Below are 14444 nucleotides of genomic sequence, written 5' to 3' on the forward strand. Positions count from 1 at the left end.
AGACGCCCTTGAAAATACTGAAGTTCCTGTTGGCTGTCTTATGGTCTACAACAATGAAATCGTGGGGAAGGGAAGAAATGAAGTGAATCAAACCAAAAATGTACGTGAATGAGGCGTCGGAGGTGGGGCAGCGTGGCTTCGCGGCACTTGGCTGGCGGATGGTGAGGTGGAGGGGGCCTCAGTGGTCTGTGCTGGAGGAGGAGCCCTTAGCGTCTTGTTGTTGAGTGGTATTGTTTCTGAGTGTAACGGCGATACAGTGATTTTTTTGTTTGTTTGTTAATTTGTTTTAGCTGTGGAAAAACTTGATGGAGCTTTAAGATCCTTGTGGATTTTCTGTTTCACAAAGTTCAACACTTGAATGAAACCAAGAAGGAATTTTGTTATATTAAGTGTCAGCAAGAAAGAAACAATTCTGTCTCCACTTTAAGCAAATCTAATCCATAGAAAATCCCACATTACAAAATAGATAAATTTAACTTGTGATACATTCTTTAGGGCCTTTAAATGTTTTCCTCTTAATAACTTTTTAAAAAATCAACCTCAATTTATAACTTTGGAGGGAGATACAAAGGAATTATATAAAGGGGCTTATTTCCTTTTTTTGGGGGGGGACACTATTGGGGCTTGAACTGAGGGCCATGTATTTGCTAAGCGGGTGCTCTACCTGTTAAACTACATCCTTAGACCTTTTTTTGCTTTAGTTGTTTTTTGGATAGGGTCTCACATTTTTGCCCAGGGCCAACCTCAGACAGCAGTCCTCTTTCTTTTGCTTTCTGTGTAGCTTAGATTACAGGGACATAACACTATGCCTAGCTCATTTCTTGAGATGAAGATGTCTTACTAGTTGTTTGTTTGTTTGTTTTTAACTTGGGCTGGCCTCTAAAGCATAATAGTCCCAATTTCTACCTCCTGAATAGCTAGGATTTCAAGATGTACCACCATGCTCAGTCTAAGAAGAATTTATTTCCATACCAGATATTTCAGTGGTACAGAGTTTCCAACAACCTCCCACAGCGTGGATTTTTTTTTCATATCCTGGGTTTAACTGGATCTGTTTTGGTATCGTTTGTCATTTAGATTAACCTTTGAATATACTCTTGAACCCCAACTGAGGACGCCTGAGCTCCACTTTTGGCTCTAAAACCATACCACTTCCTCTTTTCTCTGTATGCTCAGTGAATGCTGACATTTCCTCAGCAGTGAAAGGAGGAGTTGACGGAGCTGATTCCATCCATCAGTTATTTGTTGAGCGTTATGGGGAGATACATTTGGGAATAATGAGTGTGAGTTTTAAATAGTACTCAGATTGGGAAAGCTTCAGCTAGGACTGCTCTGTCTTCTCTAAAGTACCTTCCATCTCTGAGTTTGTTTTGTTTTTGGTCAGTCGTGGGGCTTGAACTCTGGGCTTGAGTGCTGTCCCTGTGCTCGTCAGCTCAAAGCAAGTGCTCTACTGCTTGAGCCACAGCTCCACTTCCGGTTTTCTAGTGGTTTTTTGGAGATGAGTCTCACGGACTTTCCTGCCTGGGCTGGCTTCAAACTGAGATCCTCAGATTTCAGCCTCCTGAGTAGCTAGGATTACAGGCGTGAGCCACCGGCGCCCAGTGATCTCTGAGTTTTTGATGCTGGGATTCTCTGTGCAAACCCCACCCAGCTTGCTGCTACCTGCCTCTGGCTTCCACAGAGCACTGGCCTCACTTCACACCAGGCCCTAGGTCATAGGTACATGAGTGTCTTTCACTTGGCCCTGCCTGATTTTATGCTTCTTGTGGGCAGTTGTTTTTTTTTATCCTACACAGAATGTATTTAGCACAGTATCTTGAACTTCAACAAATTATTGATATGGCAGTGCCATGTAATTGTAATGGACATATAAATAATTATTGCATAGGTGATCTAGTGTTCACATTAAGGTTTTGATCAGGGAACCAAAGGGAAAGTGAGGATATGAATAGAATTAGATTGTTCTAAGAGGTAGGGAGGGTGGATACCAGTACGCCCCACTGAATAGAGAGGAAACTAAGACTTAGAGAAGGGAGGTAACTTGTCCACATAGTAGTAAGACCACTTAGTCAGTGGAGTTCCTGTCAGGATTTGAACTGAAATTCCACATTCTGTGTGACTTCTCCCATGCTACTGCCTCCTGTGTATATACCTAGTCATGTATGGGAGACTAATCACCAAATCTCTGCTTCTCCAGAGTGTGCCAGTATATAAAACTGCATCCCACAAATGTAAGTGGTGGCATTCTAAGAGCCTAAGTATCAGTTAGCTTTGAGTGACCTCTACAAGAGCCCTGAAAGGGAAGCAAAAACGAACAAGAATTTCAAGCTTCCTTAGAATACCAGAGACCATAGACACTTTTTTTTTTTGGTGGATATAGTACTTTTTAAACATTTTTATCTTTAAGTAGTTGGATAAAGGAGTTGCCATTCAACAAAGTAGTAGTATATGAGTACATTGAACACTGATCAGTGTCACATTGTAATTGAAAATGCTCTCTAAGAACTTAACTGAGAATCAAGGCAGATTCTCCTGGAACTGTTGGTGAGATATGGGACCTGGAGATGGAGAGTAGACGGTCGACTGCTAAGCAGTCCTGAAGCCCCATTCATTAGAAATGATTTTTATATATGTGTTTTGGGTATTTATAAAATAGCAGTTATGTGAAACATACTCAGTGTAAGCATCAATGTAAGTATCTCTCTCTTAAGGCTACTCGACATGCAGAAATGGTGGCCATTGATCAAGTCCTAGATTGGTGTCAACGAAATGGCCAGAGTCCTTCTGCCGTGTTTGAACGTACCGTGCTGTATGTCACTGTGGAGCCGTGCATTATGTGTGCAGCTGCTCTCCGCCTGATGAGTATCCTTGGACTCCAGAGAGAGGTTCGGGGTTGGCTCTTCCTGTGAACAGGAAAATGGCCCTGCACATGACATAACCTATTCATTCCACCCTTCCTTCCTTCTTTCCTTCCTTTTACCCTCCCCCCTCCCTGCCTCCTCACCCCCATCCTTCTCTTATTCCCTTCTTCTCCCGTGCCCTTCCCCTCTTCCTCTCCTTCCCCCTTTTCCTTTTCCTTTTCCTTTCCCTTGCACATTCCCTTGACCTATACCCCAACCAAATATATGAAAGCACATATATGAAAACACAAGACTTAATGAAATAAGTGGTAAAATACAGTATCTCCTAACCAAAAAGGGAAAGCCTTTTACATAGTAAGGTTACTTATTTCTTTCATACTAATAAATGTAGAACTGTTGAATAAAGAAGGCAGAGAAAGGAAAGAGTAAGACAAATTTCAGTTGAGTAAGGATGACACCCAAATTCATTTAAAGTCAGTGGTAGGGGGAGGCCTGAAAAGTATGCACCTGTGTCTGGCCTTTGGATAGTGGGTTTTTGAATATGTTTATCTGTGTCTGGCCTTTGGATAGTGGGTTTTTGAATATGTTTATCTGTTTTTGCCATGAATACCTATGCCAAAGTATTAAAAAATTAAGCTGAAAGTAAATAAACTAAACACTGATTTATAATATTCTACTTTACATACATGGAAATTAATATACTTGCAGTTGTTTGAGTTTCTTGCATAGAGCAAGCAACAAATACTGAGTGTAGTCATTGCTAAAGATGGGTTGGTTTGCTTGTTTGTTTGTGGTGATTAAGGATTAAACACCCGGGCTTTACACGTGCTCGATGAGCACTCTTATCACTTAGCTACACTCCTTATCACTAACAGTCTTCGAGAAACATTTGTTTGAAAGGTCAGGTCCCAGTGGCTCAGGCTTACAATCCTAGCTTCTCAAGAGGTTGAGATACTTGAATCATGGTAAAAATTCAGAAACTCAATTTCATTCCTGCATTTTCATGTACTTTTAAAATGATGTGTTTTCAAATAATTTTTTATTACTTTAAAAATAGCACAAGCTGGGCTCAGTGGCTCACAACTCTAAGCCTAGCTCCTTGGGAGACCGAGATGGAGGGGATCTCAGTTTGAGGCCAATCCGTGCAAGGAGTTTACAAACCTCCCTCTTGATCAATAAACAGGTGGGTTTGGTGCATATCACAGCAATATAGAAACCATAAATAGGATCTTGATTCTGGTTAGCCTGGGGAATGCTTACATAGCAAGCACAATGCCTTGAAGAAATGCCAGTACTGCCCAAAAGAAAAATTAATAAATAAAGTTAAAATAACACAGAATTAGGGTGCTGGAGGCATGTATTTATAATTGTAATTACTCAAGGCTGAGATGTGGAGATCATGGTACAAAGCCAGCCTAGACAGACGAATCCATGAGACTCTTTATCTCCAATTAACCAGCAAAAAGCCAGAACTAAAAGTATGATTCAAGTGGTAAGCATTAGCCATGAATGAAAAAGCTGAGCAAGAGTGTGAAGCTCTAAGTCCAAGACCCCCCCCCCAGTACCAATATAAAAAGAAAAAAAAACCACAAGGGGTTTTTAACATGTAATACAATATACATACAATATACAATCTCAATAAAGGATGCGCAACTTAGAATTCTCTCTTGTCTCCTAGTCACTCAGCCATAGTCTATTTCTACTGGGCTCAGGTGGACTTGGGAAATTACAGGAAGCAATCAGTTGATAGGAAAGTCCTGGGATTAACTTCCTATCTCTGGTTTTCTAATGATGCTGAATAAGTGCTTGAGGAAAAGTCAGAGAACCCACTCAACTGTGAAACCATACACTCAGTTTTAATTCTCTTTGCAGTTATCAGATGGTAATTTCTAACTATCCTAAACCTCCTTGTCTTGTGTAACCAGACTCATTCCAGGCTGAACTATTGTCCAGGGTGGCCAATCTCAACCCACCCTCATGTGGCCACCATACTGTACATCCTACCCGGGCCTTAACTCTGTTTATAAATCCCGCTGGTCGTCTACGGCTGTCAGAATGAACGATTTGGTGGCTGTGGCTCCGTTCTAAATGTTGCCTCTGCTGACTTACCAAATACGGGAAAACCATTTCAGGTAATACAATCTGCTGTGCCGCTTCCTTCTCTTCCAGGACTCGCATCTCGCACGGAGCATGTCAGCAGGAATGTTTTGTGGCGGGAGGAGGGCAGCAGTTGGTGCGGGGACAGGGTGGAAGTTCTCCCATTTCTATGGAGAAACCCTGTGCCGGCTTCACACGGCCTAGGCAGGAGCAGGCTGAGACTCCGGGAAGGGAGGTTCATTCTGAACAGCACCCCGGGTGGCCCGTCCTCCTGTCTGTGCGGCTGGGCCCCTTCCTCTCCCAGGCACTGCATTTAGGGACAAATAGGTGATTGTGTGCATTTCACAAGATTTCACTGGGTCAGTTCTAAACTCTCCTGACCAGCTCTGAGAGCCCTGTGTGCTTGGCCCCCACCTTCCCCACTCTCCAGCCAGTCCATCCCTGGTTGCTCACACCCCCTGACAGTCACCCTCCCTGAAGCACGCCGCCCGGCCCCTTTCACTCAGCTTTTATCGTTCACATGTAGTATTCCCTGCACCACCGAACCACCCACAGTTCCTTCCTTCTTCTTTCCCGTGTTACGATCCCTTCTCTCCATTTGGATCCCCAAAACAAACTGAACATACTTGTTAAATCTTATGTAGCAAACCCTGACAGACTTTTTTAGGTAAAAGAGTAGATAGATATTTTAGCCTCTATGAGCAGCTTTGTTGTTGGCACTCTGAGCCAGGTACCCCACCCGTATACCATCACTTATCAGGACACCAGTTAACAAAAGTAGATAACATAGCTGATGCTTAATGAGCACTTAGGATGTGCCAAACATTTACAGATTGTGTCATTTACTCCTGACAATGTATTTTGGGTAAGTGAAGTCATTACCTACTTGCGTGTGCAGAGGGTTTAAGTACTTTTCCCAAGATCCCACAGTAGTAGAAGATTACCGTGTTTGACTTAGTCAAGACGTCCACTGCATTCTGTATGAAAGGAAATGTACTCATTACCTGACTCATGTAATTGTGATAAAGTAATGATAAATGATAAAATGAATTAAATTTTGTCTTCTTGAAATGTACATCTTCACCTCTACTAGTGTCCTAGTATCCCCAAAGGAGCTATGTGTCTGGAGGCTGTGTATGTGCAGCAGGGCACGCACTGGTGTTTTTATGGACACCGCCCATGTGTTCATAGGTTTGTGTTCGTTCTCTCCTTCATTTCATCAGTGCATCCCTGGATATCGGGCTGAGGAAGCTGTGGAACTGTTAAAGGCCTTCTACAAGCAAGAAAATCCTAATGGTTAGTTTTCCCCTGCTGCATGTAATGCACCTCTGTTCAAACAAGTCAGTATGGCTGGGTGTTGGTGGCTCACACCCATAATCCCAACTACAAAGGAGACTGAGATCTGAGGATCTCTGTTTGAAGCCAATCCAGGTAAGAAAGTTTGTGAGATGCTACAATTATCTAGCAAAAGGTTGGAACTGGAGCGCTAGCTCAAGTGGTAGAACACCAGCCTTGAATGGAAAAGCCAAGGCCCTGAGTTCAGTCTCCCGTACTGCCGCGCACATACACACACACACAACAAAATCAAAAGCAAGTTAGTATGGAAAGAATCTGATAAGAGTCTAGTTCTCATTTTTTATTTCTTTTTCTATTCTTTTCACAGCACCAAAATCAAAAGTTCGGAAGAAGGAATGTCAGAAATCCTGAACTTGTAATGAAAGACAAAAGCCCCACGGTGACCTGGATGGAATCCCCAGCCTGAAAAGCTGCTGGCATGGAGGGAGCATATAGTATGTGTTGTTTGTTATTCTCCGGGAAGACGGAGAATAACATTTGCTCTCTTAAGGGAACAAATTAGTGCTTTTTAAAAGGCTGACAATTGTAAACAACTATTAGCTTCTCCACAGCTGAAAGAACATTTTTATGAAGGGGGGGAAAAACTAAAGTTTGAGGTTTTAGGAATTAGCAAACAGTACATGTCTTTAAGCCACAGCTTCATTCCAGCTGAGTGTAGGCTGGGATTTCAGAGTGTCCATGCACACCCCGTCACCTGCACTCATTTGGACTAGAAAGCCATGGTCACGTGTGTCCTTTACAACTGGCTTTTTGGAGGTGGAGTTGGATTTTCATTCTTTATAGCTGTTGTGGTCTCCCAGTGTATTGGCTGCATGAGTGTGAGTGTGTTTGTGTGTGTGTTGGCTTTAGGGCTTGAACTCAGATGTCACTCTCTGGCTTTTTCGCTCAAACTTGTGTCACACCTCCAGTCCTAGCTTTATGTTGGTTAACTGCAGATGAGTCTCATGGACTTTTCCCCCCAGCCTGGCTTCAAACTCTGACCCTCCGATCTCAGCATTTTTTAGTCGCTAGGATTCAGGTGTTAGCCACCAGTGCTGGGCAAGTCTGGCTTTTTTCTACACTGTATATTATTTGTATACACTGTATACATGTGACTATGAAATCTATTGATTTTATTAAATACATAGAAAAATGCTTTTAAACAAGTGCCTAAAGTCATTTAAAAATTGTACCACGTTGCTATAATAGAATCTTAAGTTATTTCTGTTTCGAAGGGGCAAAGCATTAAAGGACAATAACAAACAAGACAGTTCTTTGATTCCCTGAACCAAAACAGGGTCTTCTGTCTCAGCGAGATTGTATTCTCACAAGGAGAGATGGATGAAAAAAATGTAGTTATATACTGGAGGGTGAAGAGTTCCAACAAAAGTTGGGCATAGTGATACACATCTGTAACCCCATCACTTGGAAGGCAGAGGGAGTTCAACAAGACACTGTCAAAGCAAAAAGTTACAGCGAAAGTAAAAAGGAACAAGGTGAAGAAGAATGCCCACTGGTGTGAATGCCAGTTGCAGAATTAAGTAGCATGATACATTTAATCCGAAATCAGTTATTCCTCGTTTGAAAATACAGGTTATAACTGTTAAATTTAATACCTAAAATTTGAAACTGCACAGGAAAGAATATCCACAGCAAAACTTTCAGTGTTAACTGGGTGCAAGAAGTGTCCTGACGTGTAGCAGAGCTGCCCCGGGTGCAGTATACGTCTCTTCCCAGAAGGGGGCCTCAGCGTCCCACCAGCAGCCTAGTGCCAGGTCCCTGAGGACCGCTCCTCAGATGGGTTCATTTCTTCAGTGGGTTCATTTCCTTGATACAAAGCATCTGTATTTGTTGCTTCTGCCATTTGAGCGATGTCTCCAACTTGTTTGTTTTGAATTACTTTACAGACTGGAATGTAATTGTGGTGGAAGTATTTTTATATTGCTGAGAGTAGCAGCTAATCACAGTTACATGCTTCGAAGGACTTATAATTGCTTGGTTTTGCGTGTGGTGTTTTTAACGGCATTTGAGACATTTTATGGGGAAGGATATGCATGGTTTCAAATCTACAACAATGATGCATGCACCTTCAATTTTACCTACTCTAAAATTTGTCTTCTCAGTAAATTTTAGTGCCTTGATTAGCTTGTTCTCTTTTTTTTTGCAGTTAGTCATAATCCACTTTTGGCTCCTTAATGTTGTTTTGCATGCAGAGTTCATTACATTCATTGTCTTTGTATCATTTTCTTGTAGATTATTTATAGGAGAGTAGAGTACCACCCAGTAAGACGGGCTGAACATCTCGTGACCAGTAGGTTCTTGGTAAACTTGGATAAATAAAATTATTTTGGGGAGGGAGGTTGCATGATTGAGACTATCTTAGATTTAAAAAATCATAAAGACAAATAATATATAGAATCACTCCTTAAAGAATTAAAATACAGTGATAAGCAGGGAAGGTTAGGAATGTGCAGTATATATATGTTCTGCTTTTGCTATGTTTTTAGAGAATGGTAAGTAGTATTTCTTGGTTCCTAGACATAGCTGAAAAATTTAGTTTACTTCTATTTGCATGATCAGTGACTGACTGACTGACCTGGATGTTTGAATGGAGGTAGAGTTGCCCCATCCTTTGGGGAGATCACTTAATTTAGGTAGAATATTGCAGACTGCAGTGCCGATGCAGAACCTCAAGAGGTCTTTGAGGACAGCAGGTGTGTAGAATTTCAGATAGTCATTTCCATGTGCTAATGTGGTGCTGTGGACGTATGAAGAGGTGTTCTAGTTTCTTGAGTAACATACTGTATAGCAACTCACCATGCCTCATAATGGTAAGATGTCCTAGCTCCAAAATGTGCTTCCAGTTGATACTTGAACCACCTAAGCAACCAGCCAAGAGACTTTCTTTGTGCATGAGATAGTTCTGGAAGTTGTGGGATGCCAAAAGGTTATAGTCACTGCCCTATTCAGAGAGACTGGGGGAAAGGATTACATCTGAGCTGCTGTAGCGTCCAGGGTTTGCTGGTTTTTGGAACAATCTCTGCTGAGAATGGGTGGTCTATAATGGGATGGCAGCCTTCAATCACGGATAAAGGATTGTGCTGGAATATCTTTGTTTGTGCTTTCTTATTCTCTGGCACAAGTGCCTCTTCCCAAGTTGTATTTGGAATATCATAAGGAAAACTCCAATGTAGGCAAGAACTGTTCATTTTTTTCACCATTTTGGAGGTTTCGTGTGTGTGTGTGTGTGTGTGTGTGTGTGTTTGTTTGTGTGTGCGTGCGTGTGCACACGTGTGATGCATCATGGGCTTTTACCCAGAAGTGCTTTGAGTATTTGATGATCATATGATAATCATATGCTATTATCTTGTATAGCCACTGTATAGTTGCATTTAGTTGTCTTACATCTTCAGCAACTTTTACATAGATTTCTTGTCTTCTGTGCCATGAACGTTTTCTGGGTGGTGCTGGGGATGGAACCCCTGATCTTTGTTATGCTAAGCGCGCTCTCGCTGAAGCCCATCTTCAGCCCCACTGACTAGTTTTGGTAGTAGTCCTTGCTCTCCCCCCCAGCTTTGACTGCTGCTTGCTTTGTCATTATTGTCACTGTCTAAATAATAGAACGCTCCTTACCAACGAAACCCTGGCTTGATGTTTTCTCATGATTGGATTCATGATGTGGGTTCTGGGCAGCATGTTGCTCTCATGATCTTACAACTGGAGGCTCCCAGCAGACCGACTCTACAGGTGATGATCATTTTGGTCACCTGCTCAAAAGCACTCATTCGTTCACTGTATAATTTGTCCCCCCTCCCCCACCCCATTGCATTGTGTAAGCAGTCTGTAAGGGAGAGAATTGTTACAGCTTTTAAAGCAAGTATGTTTGACACTGATGAGAAGGAGATTTAAGGATATACATTTAAAGGCAGCTGTGCAATTATTCAGTTGCAATTTTTCTCTTTCGTGATGGCTGCCCAAATTCACCAAACTCTTTTTTTTTCCTCATAAGAACATGTTTAGCGATAATCTCTTTCTCCTCTTCACTTTTGTCTCAGCAAAAGTAATAATTATATAACTTTCACTGGAATTGACAGGATTTCAGAAAAACAAGTCTAAGTTCTGTCCAACATCACTGATGGCCTAGCATGATCCAATAGGACAGAGAGCTCTAGGCCATCATTTGACCATAAACATACACGTTTTCTTGGGTTTCCATAGAGACATCTAGTCTGAAAATGTTTTAAGCACTGCGGCTTAAGTGTCAGTAAAAAAGAACCAAAAGCCAAGACTCTTAACAAATTACTATTTTTTAAAAACTAGAGTAGGCTCCCCATTCCCCATCTCTGGCGGAGCCCTGCCCGATGTCTGCATCAACCGGCCTTGCGTAGCCCCGGGGGAGAGGAGCCCAGCAATTGGTTTCCCTGGCTTTTTTGGCAAAGAAACGAGACGGCATTGACTTCATCTGTGAAGACAACTGCCAGCTATTTCCTTACTGCATAAATTGCTCATTGTAAGTAGTGGGGAAAGGACAGGCGGCGTTATTATGGGGTGGACTGGCATAAGTCATGGTGAAGGTTTGACATCTTTAGGATCCTACATTTTTGGCAAGCTGGTCTAATAAAAACAAGCGCATGTGCTTAGTTCTCACCTGATTTTTCGGTGTCTTTGTACATGGCTAGATCTCCTATACCCATGACTACCAAGGAGGTTTGTGGGTGTGGTTTCACCAAACTCAGCCGGACTCCGAGCCTCCTCTTAACCGTCTCTTACCTTGGCCCACGCTGGGCCTGCCCAACTCATGTTTGCAGGAATCTGATTGACTCGTTTAGAGAGAAATCTGCCCTCCAGTCTGGATCACACTTCGCATCCTCTGCCTTTGATGTGAAAGGCTTTTGATCTTGCCTTCAGCCAGAATGCAGTCAGTTCAGTAAGAACACCTTAACCCTTTGGTCTCATCCCCACGCCCAACCCATCCTGCTCACTGGTTATAAACCCAGAATTGTTGGACTTGAACCCAGTACCCCTTCACTCTCACTACAGTCTTGAAGAATGTTTCTTCCTTCATTACCATTTTTATATCCAAATAATTTCTTTAGCAAGTTGAAAGTTTGACCTAGAGAATCTAGACTATGACAAATGGGTCAAATCTATCCTGATACCTCTATATGTGTTCATGGGTTACACATGTGTTGGGGGGAAAGTAAAATAATATTTAGGAACTCAAGAATCTAATATGAAAATACCATTTCAGTGCCCATAAATCACATCGTCCTGGATTACAACCGCACTGCTTTGTTTCTGTGTGGCCCCGGCCTGCTTGCCGAAAACAAAGGCACCAGTGAGGGTTGGTGACCGTCATCACGTGGCTCACAGAGTCGAAAATATATTAAATCTGGACCTTTAAGAAAGGTCTGGAGTAAGCGAAACGAGCTTGAGTCTGTCAGGCGTGAGTTCAAGTTCTGTGACTTCGATACTGGAAAATGGGGCTCCGCCAGCTTGACCTCAGATCTCTGGCTTTCAACTTGGCTTATAAATATGGAGGAGAAATCGAAGATAGTAAAATATTTACTCTGACTTGGAATATTTTATTTCTTTACATTTTGACAGCAGAACAAGGAGAAAAGGTCACAAACCACTTTATTTAAGTTTAGAATTAGAGTTATGTCTTATTTATGCTTCTATTAAGATGCTATCAAGAATCAATCATTGTTTAAAAAAAAAAACCAGTTACTATAGTATCATAACCAGGCTCCTTTAAAAACCAGGCCACAAACAGAAATGATCTCCATGCAGTCCTCATTACCGCCTGCTCCAATTTTATCTGCAACTAGTTTAATCCCTCTTAATGCTCCAATCGAACACTCTGAGGCTGGAGAAAAGGAAAAAAAAATCCCAAACAGTTGTGAGGTATTTCGTCTTTTTTCCTCTAGCATTGACAAAGCCTTAACATGTGTGATAAATCCTCTGTGGCGATTACCCGTTGCATGGTAAGGAAGTGATTTGGGAGGTCCCTCTGGCAAGGGGCAGCGGGTACAAGGTTAGGCTGGTGCAGAATGTGGGGACATAGGCAAAGGGCCTGGGGCCTGCTATTCTAAACAGCTCCTTCCTTTAGAGGAGAGAGGATCAGTTTTCATTCCTTTGAAGTGTGATTCCTGGGGTATTTCTGGTTAGGGAAGAGAATTGACAAGAGGTAGAGTTTCTGATGTTCCAGTAACTTAAAGAGGCTGGAATTATAAGTCACTAGGCAGAGTTTAAGCCTAGTGACTCAAATTTTAAAGTCAAGTGACAATGGGGTGTGTCAGTTGTAAATGCTAGTGTTCACCTAGAACTTTTTGGCTGGTAGGACATATATCTACCTCATGAATCCTCTAACCTTATGCCTAAAAACTTGATTTGATGAAGTAACTTTCCCAGTGTGCTAAGCAGAGTACTTAGTAGTTCAGTTAGAAATGATTAGTTTATGCCAGTTAAAAACTCAAGTCAACCAGGCACCAGTGGCTTATTATGCCTGTAATTCTAGCTAGTGAGGAGGCTAAGATTTGAAGATAAGTTCAAAGCCAGCCTGGGCAGAAAATTCCATGAGACTCAGGTCTCCAATTAACCACCAAAAAAACTGGACATAGAGCTGCAGTTCAAGTGGTGGGTTGCCAGCCTTGAGTGAAAAAAGCTAAGAATCAGCACCCAGGCCCCGAGTTCAAGCACTAGGACCAGCACACACACACACACACACACAACCACAAAAAACCCAAATGCCACTTTTAATCAAAATCACCATTCTGAGCTCAGCAGGAATCGATTCCTAGCTTCAGTGCTTTCTGTACATGAGCATTTCACAAATATTCCAATTCTCTTCCTCCTGAAGGAGATCCAGTGTCACAGGACCTGCTACCTGAAAGTTGAGCATGGCCCTGTGACTTGTTTTGATTCTTACACGACCGAAAATGATGTGTTACTTCTAGGCAAAAGCCAGTAAGTCCTGCAGGAAGATAAGTATCACCCAGAAGATGGAAACACTATATCCCGAGATCAGACTATTAATCAGAAATTTCACATGCATGTTCATATTTATGAGTCCCTACACTAAGACAACATTTACCATATTCTTCATTCTCTGGTTTCAGTGACTAGTGTTTCAGATAAAGTTGCTGTGTATCTAGATACCAGGCCTGCACTGATTGGCTATGAAATAAAGCATGAGAGAATAAACCATGACAAGCTACTATGGTTTTAAAGTGTGTGTGTGTGTGTGTGTGTGTGTGTGTGTGTGTGTGTGTGTGTGTGTGTGTGTGTGTGTGTGTGTGTGTAGACTAGTGGGAATTGAACTTGGGGCCTGGGTACTGACCCTTGCCTTAGCTTTTTCTCTCAAGGCTGGTACTCTACCACTTCTCCCTTCTTCCAGCACCCTCTGGAAAAATGCCTATGGCTCCACAGTAATCCTGGCTTCACAGGAAAATGCTTTCAGCTTTCGAGCTAGCCTGGACTGGCCTTGGGAACAAGTCATTTCCTTCAATGGTATTTGAGGATTGAAAGCCAAAATGAAGGATGTCAGCAGTATGACCATGAAGATTCAAATGTTAACTGATTTCAGGAGAGATTACATTTCCTCTTGACTTGAGAGAAATCCCATTGTCTTTGTAATAAGCAGCTATGGGCCAGATGTCAGAGGAATCAGCAGCTGCCTTCTCGGGTGGGTCTCTTCCACAGGTGAACCTGTGCCTGGAACCTGAACCACCACGCTGCCTTCTTTATTGCTAAGTGCGTTGATCAACAGCATGCACCTCTTCCCCTCAACGACCTGCAATCTCCATATGAGATTGTTTGCAACAAGTCCAGCCCACAGTGATCATTTTCTTCAGACTCCTACTTAGTGTCACTTAGTTTAGTACTCAATTGGTCTCTAATTACAGTCATTAGGTCGTAAGCTCCTCAAAAGTGAGCCTTTAGCCCAATGCTAGGCCCAGAGGCAATTTTGGTAAATGCTTGCGAAGTGACAGATTCGCAGCTCTGGTTGGTTTTCAGACAGCAGGACAAATGGGTGCATTAACACAAGCAGAGGACACTGTCAGAACAGATTAGGGAGCAGCCGCTTTGTCTTAATGGCTCGTTAGCCAAGGCTACTGCTGCCGAGGGCTGGGCAGCTGAGGTAGCTCA

The 14444-nt window shown here is 42.4% G+C and overlaps 1 protein-coding gene across 1 annotated transcript; it reads left to right on the forward strand.

The window, feature by feature from the left end:
* Adat2 (adenosine deaminase, tRNA-specific 2) lies at window positions 1–7456 on the forward strand. The gene is made up of 5 exons (XM_013026949.1): window positions 1–100; window positions 2712–2862; window positions 4887–4993; window positions 6182–6254; window positions 6622–7456. Exons 1-5 carry the CDS (start codon window positions 41–43, stop codon window positions 6663–6665), a joined length of 435 nt encoding a protein of 144 aa, XP_012882403.1. The 5' UTR covers window positions 1–40; the 3' UTR covers window positions 6666–7456.
* The last annotated feature ends 6988 nt before the right edge of the window (window positions 7457–14444 follow it).

Source organism: Dipodomys ordii, unplaced genomic scaffold (assembly GCF_000151885.1).
Source record: "Dipodomys ordii isolate 6190 unplaced genomic scaffold, Dord_2.0 Scaffold98, whole genome shotgun sequence".
Lineage (NCBI taxonomy): Eukaryota > Metazoa > Chordata > Mammalia > Rodentia > Heteromyidae > Dipodomys > Dipodomys ordii.

What these genes read in the sequence shown, in the direction of transcription:
- Adat2 (XM_013026949.1), top strand. Translation starts at nt 41, where the DNA reads ATGGTCTACAACAATGAAATCGTGGGGAAGGGAAGAAATGAAGTGAAT. An exon ending in AGCTGCTCTCCGCCTGATGA is followed by an intron (nt 2,863 to 4,886) that starts GTATCCTTGGAC and finishes AACTCTGTTTAT; the next exon opens with AAATCCCGCTGGTCGTCTAC. An exon ending in CAAGCAAGAAAATCCTAATG is followed by an intron (nt 6,255 to 6,621) that starts GTTAGTTTTCCC and finishes TTCTTTTCACAG; the next exon opens with CACCAAAATCAAAAGTTCGG.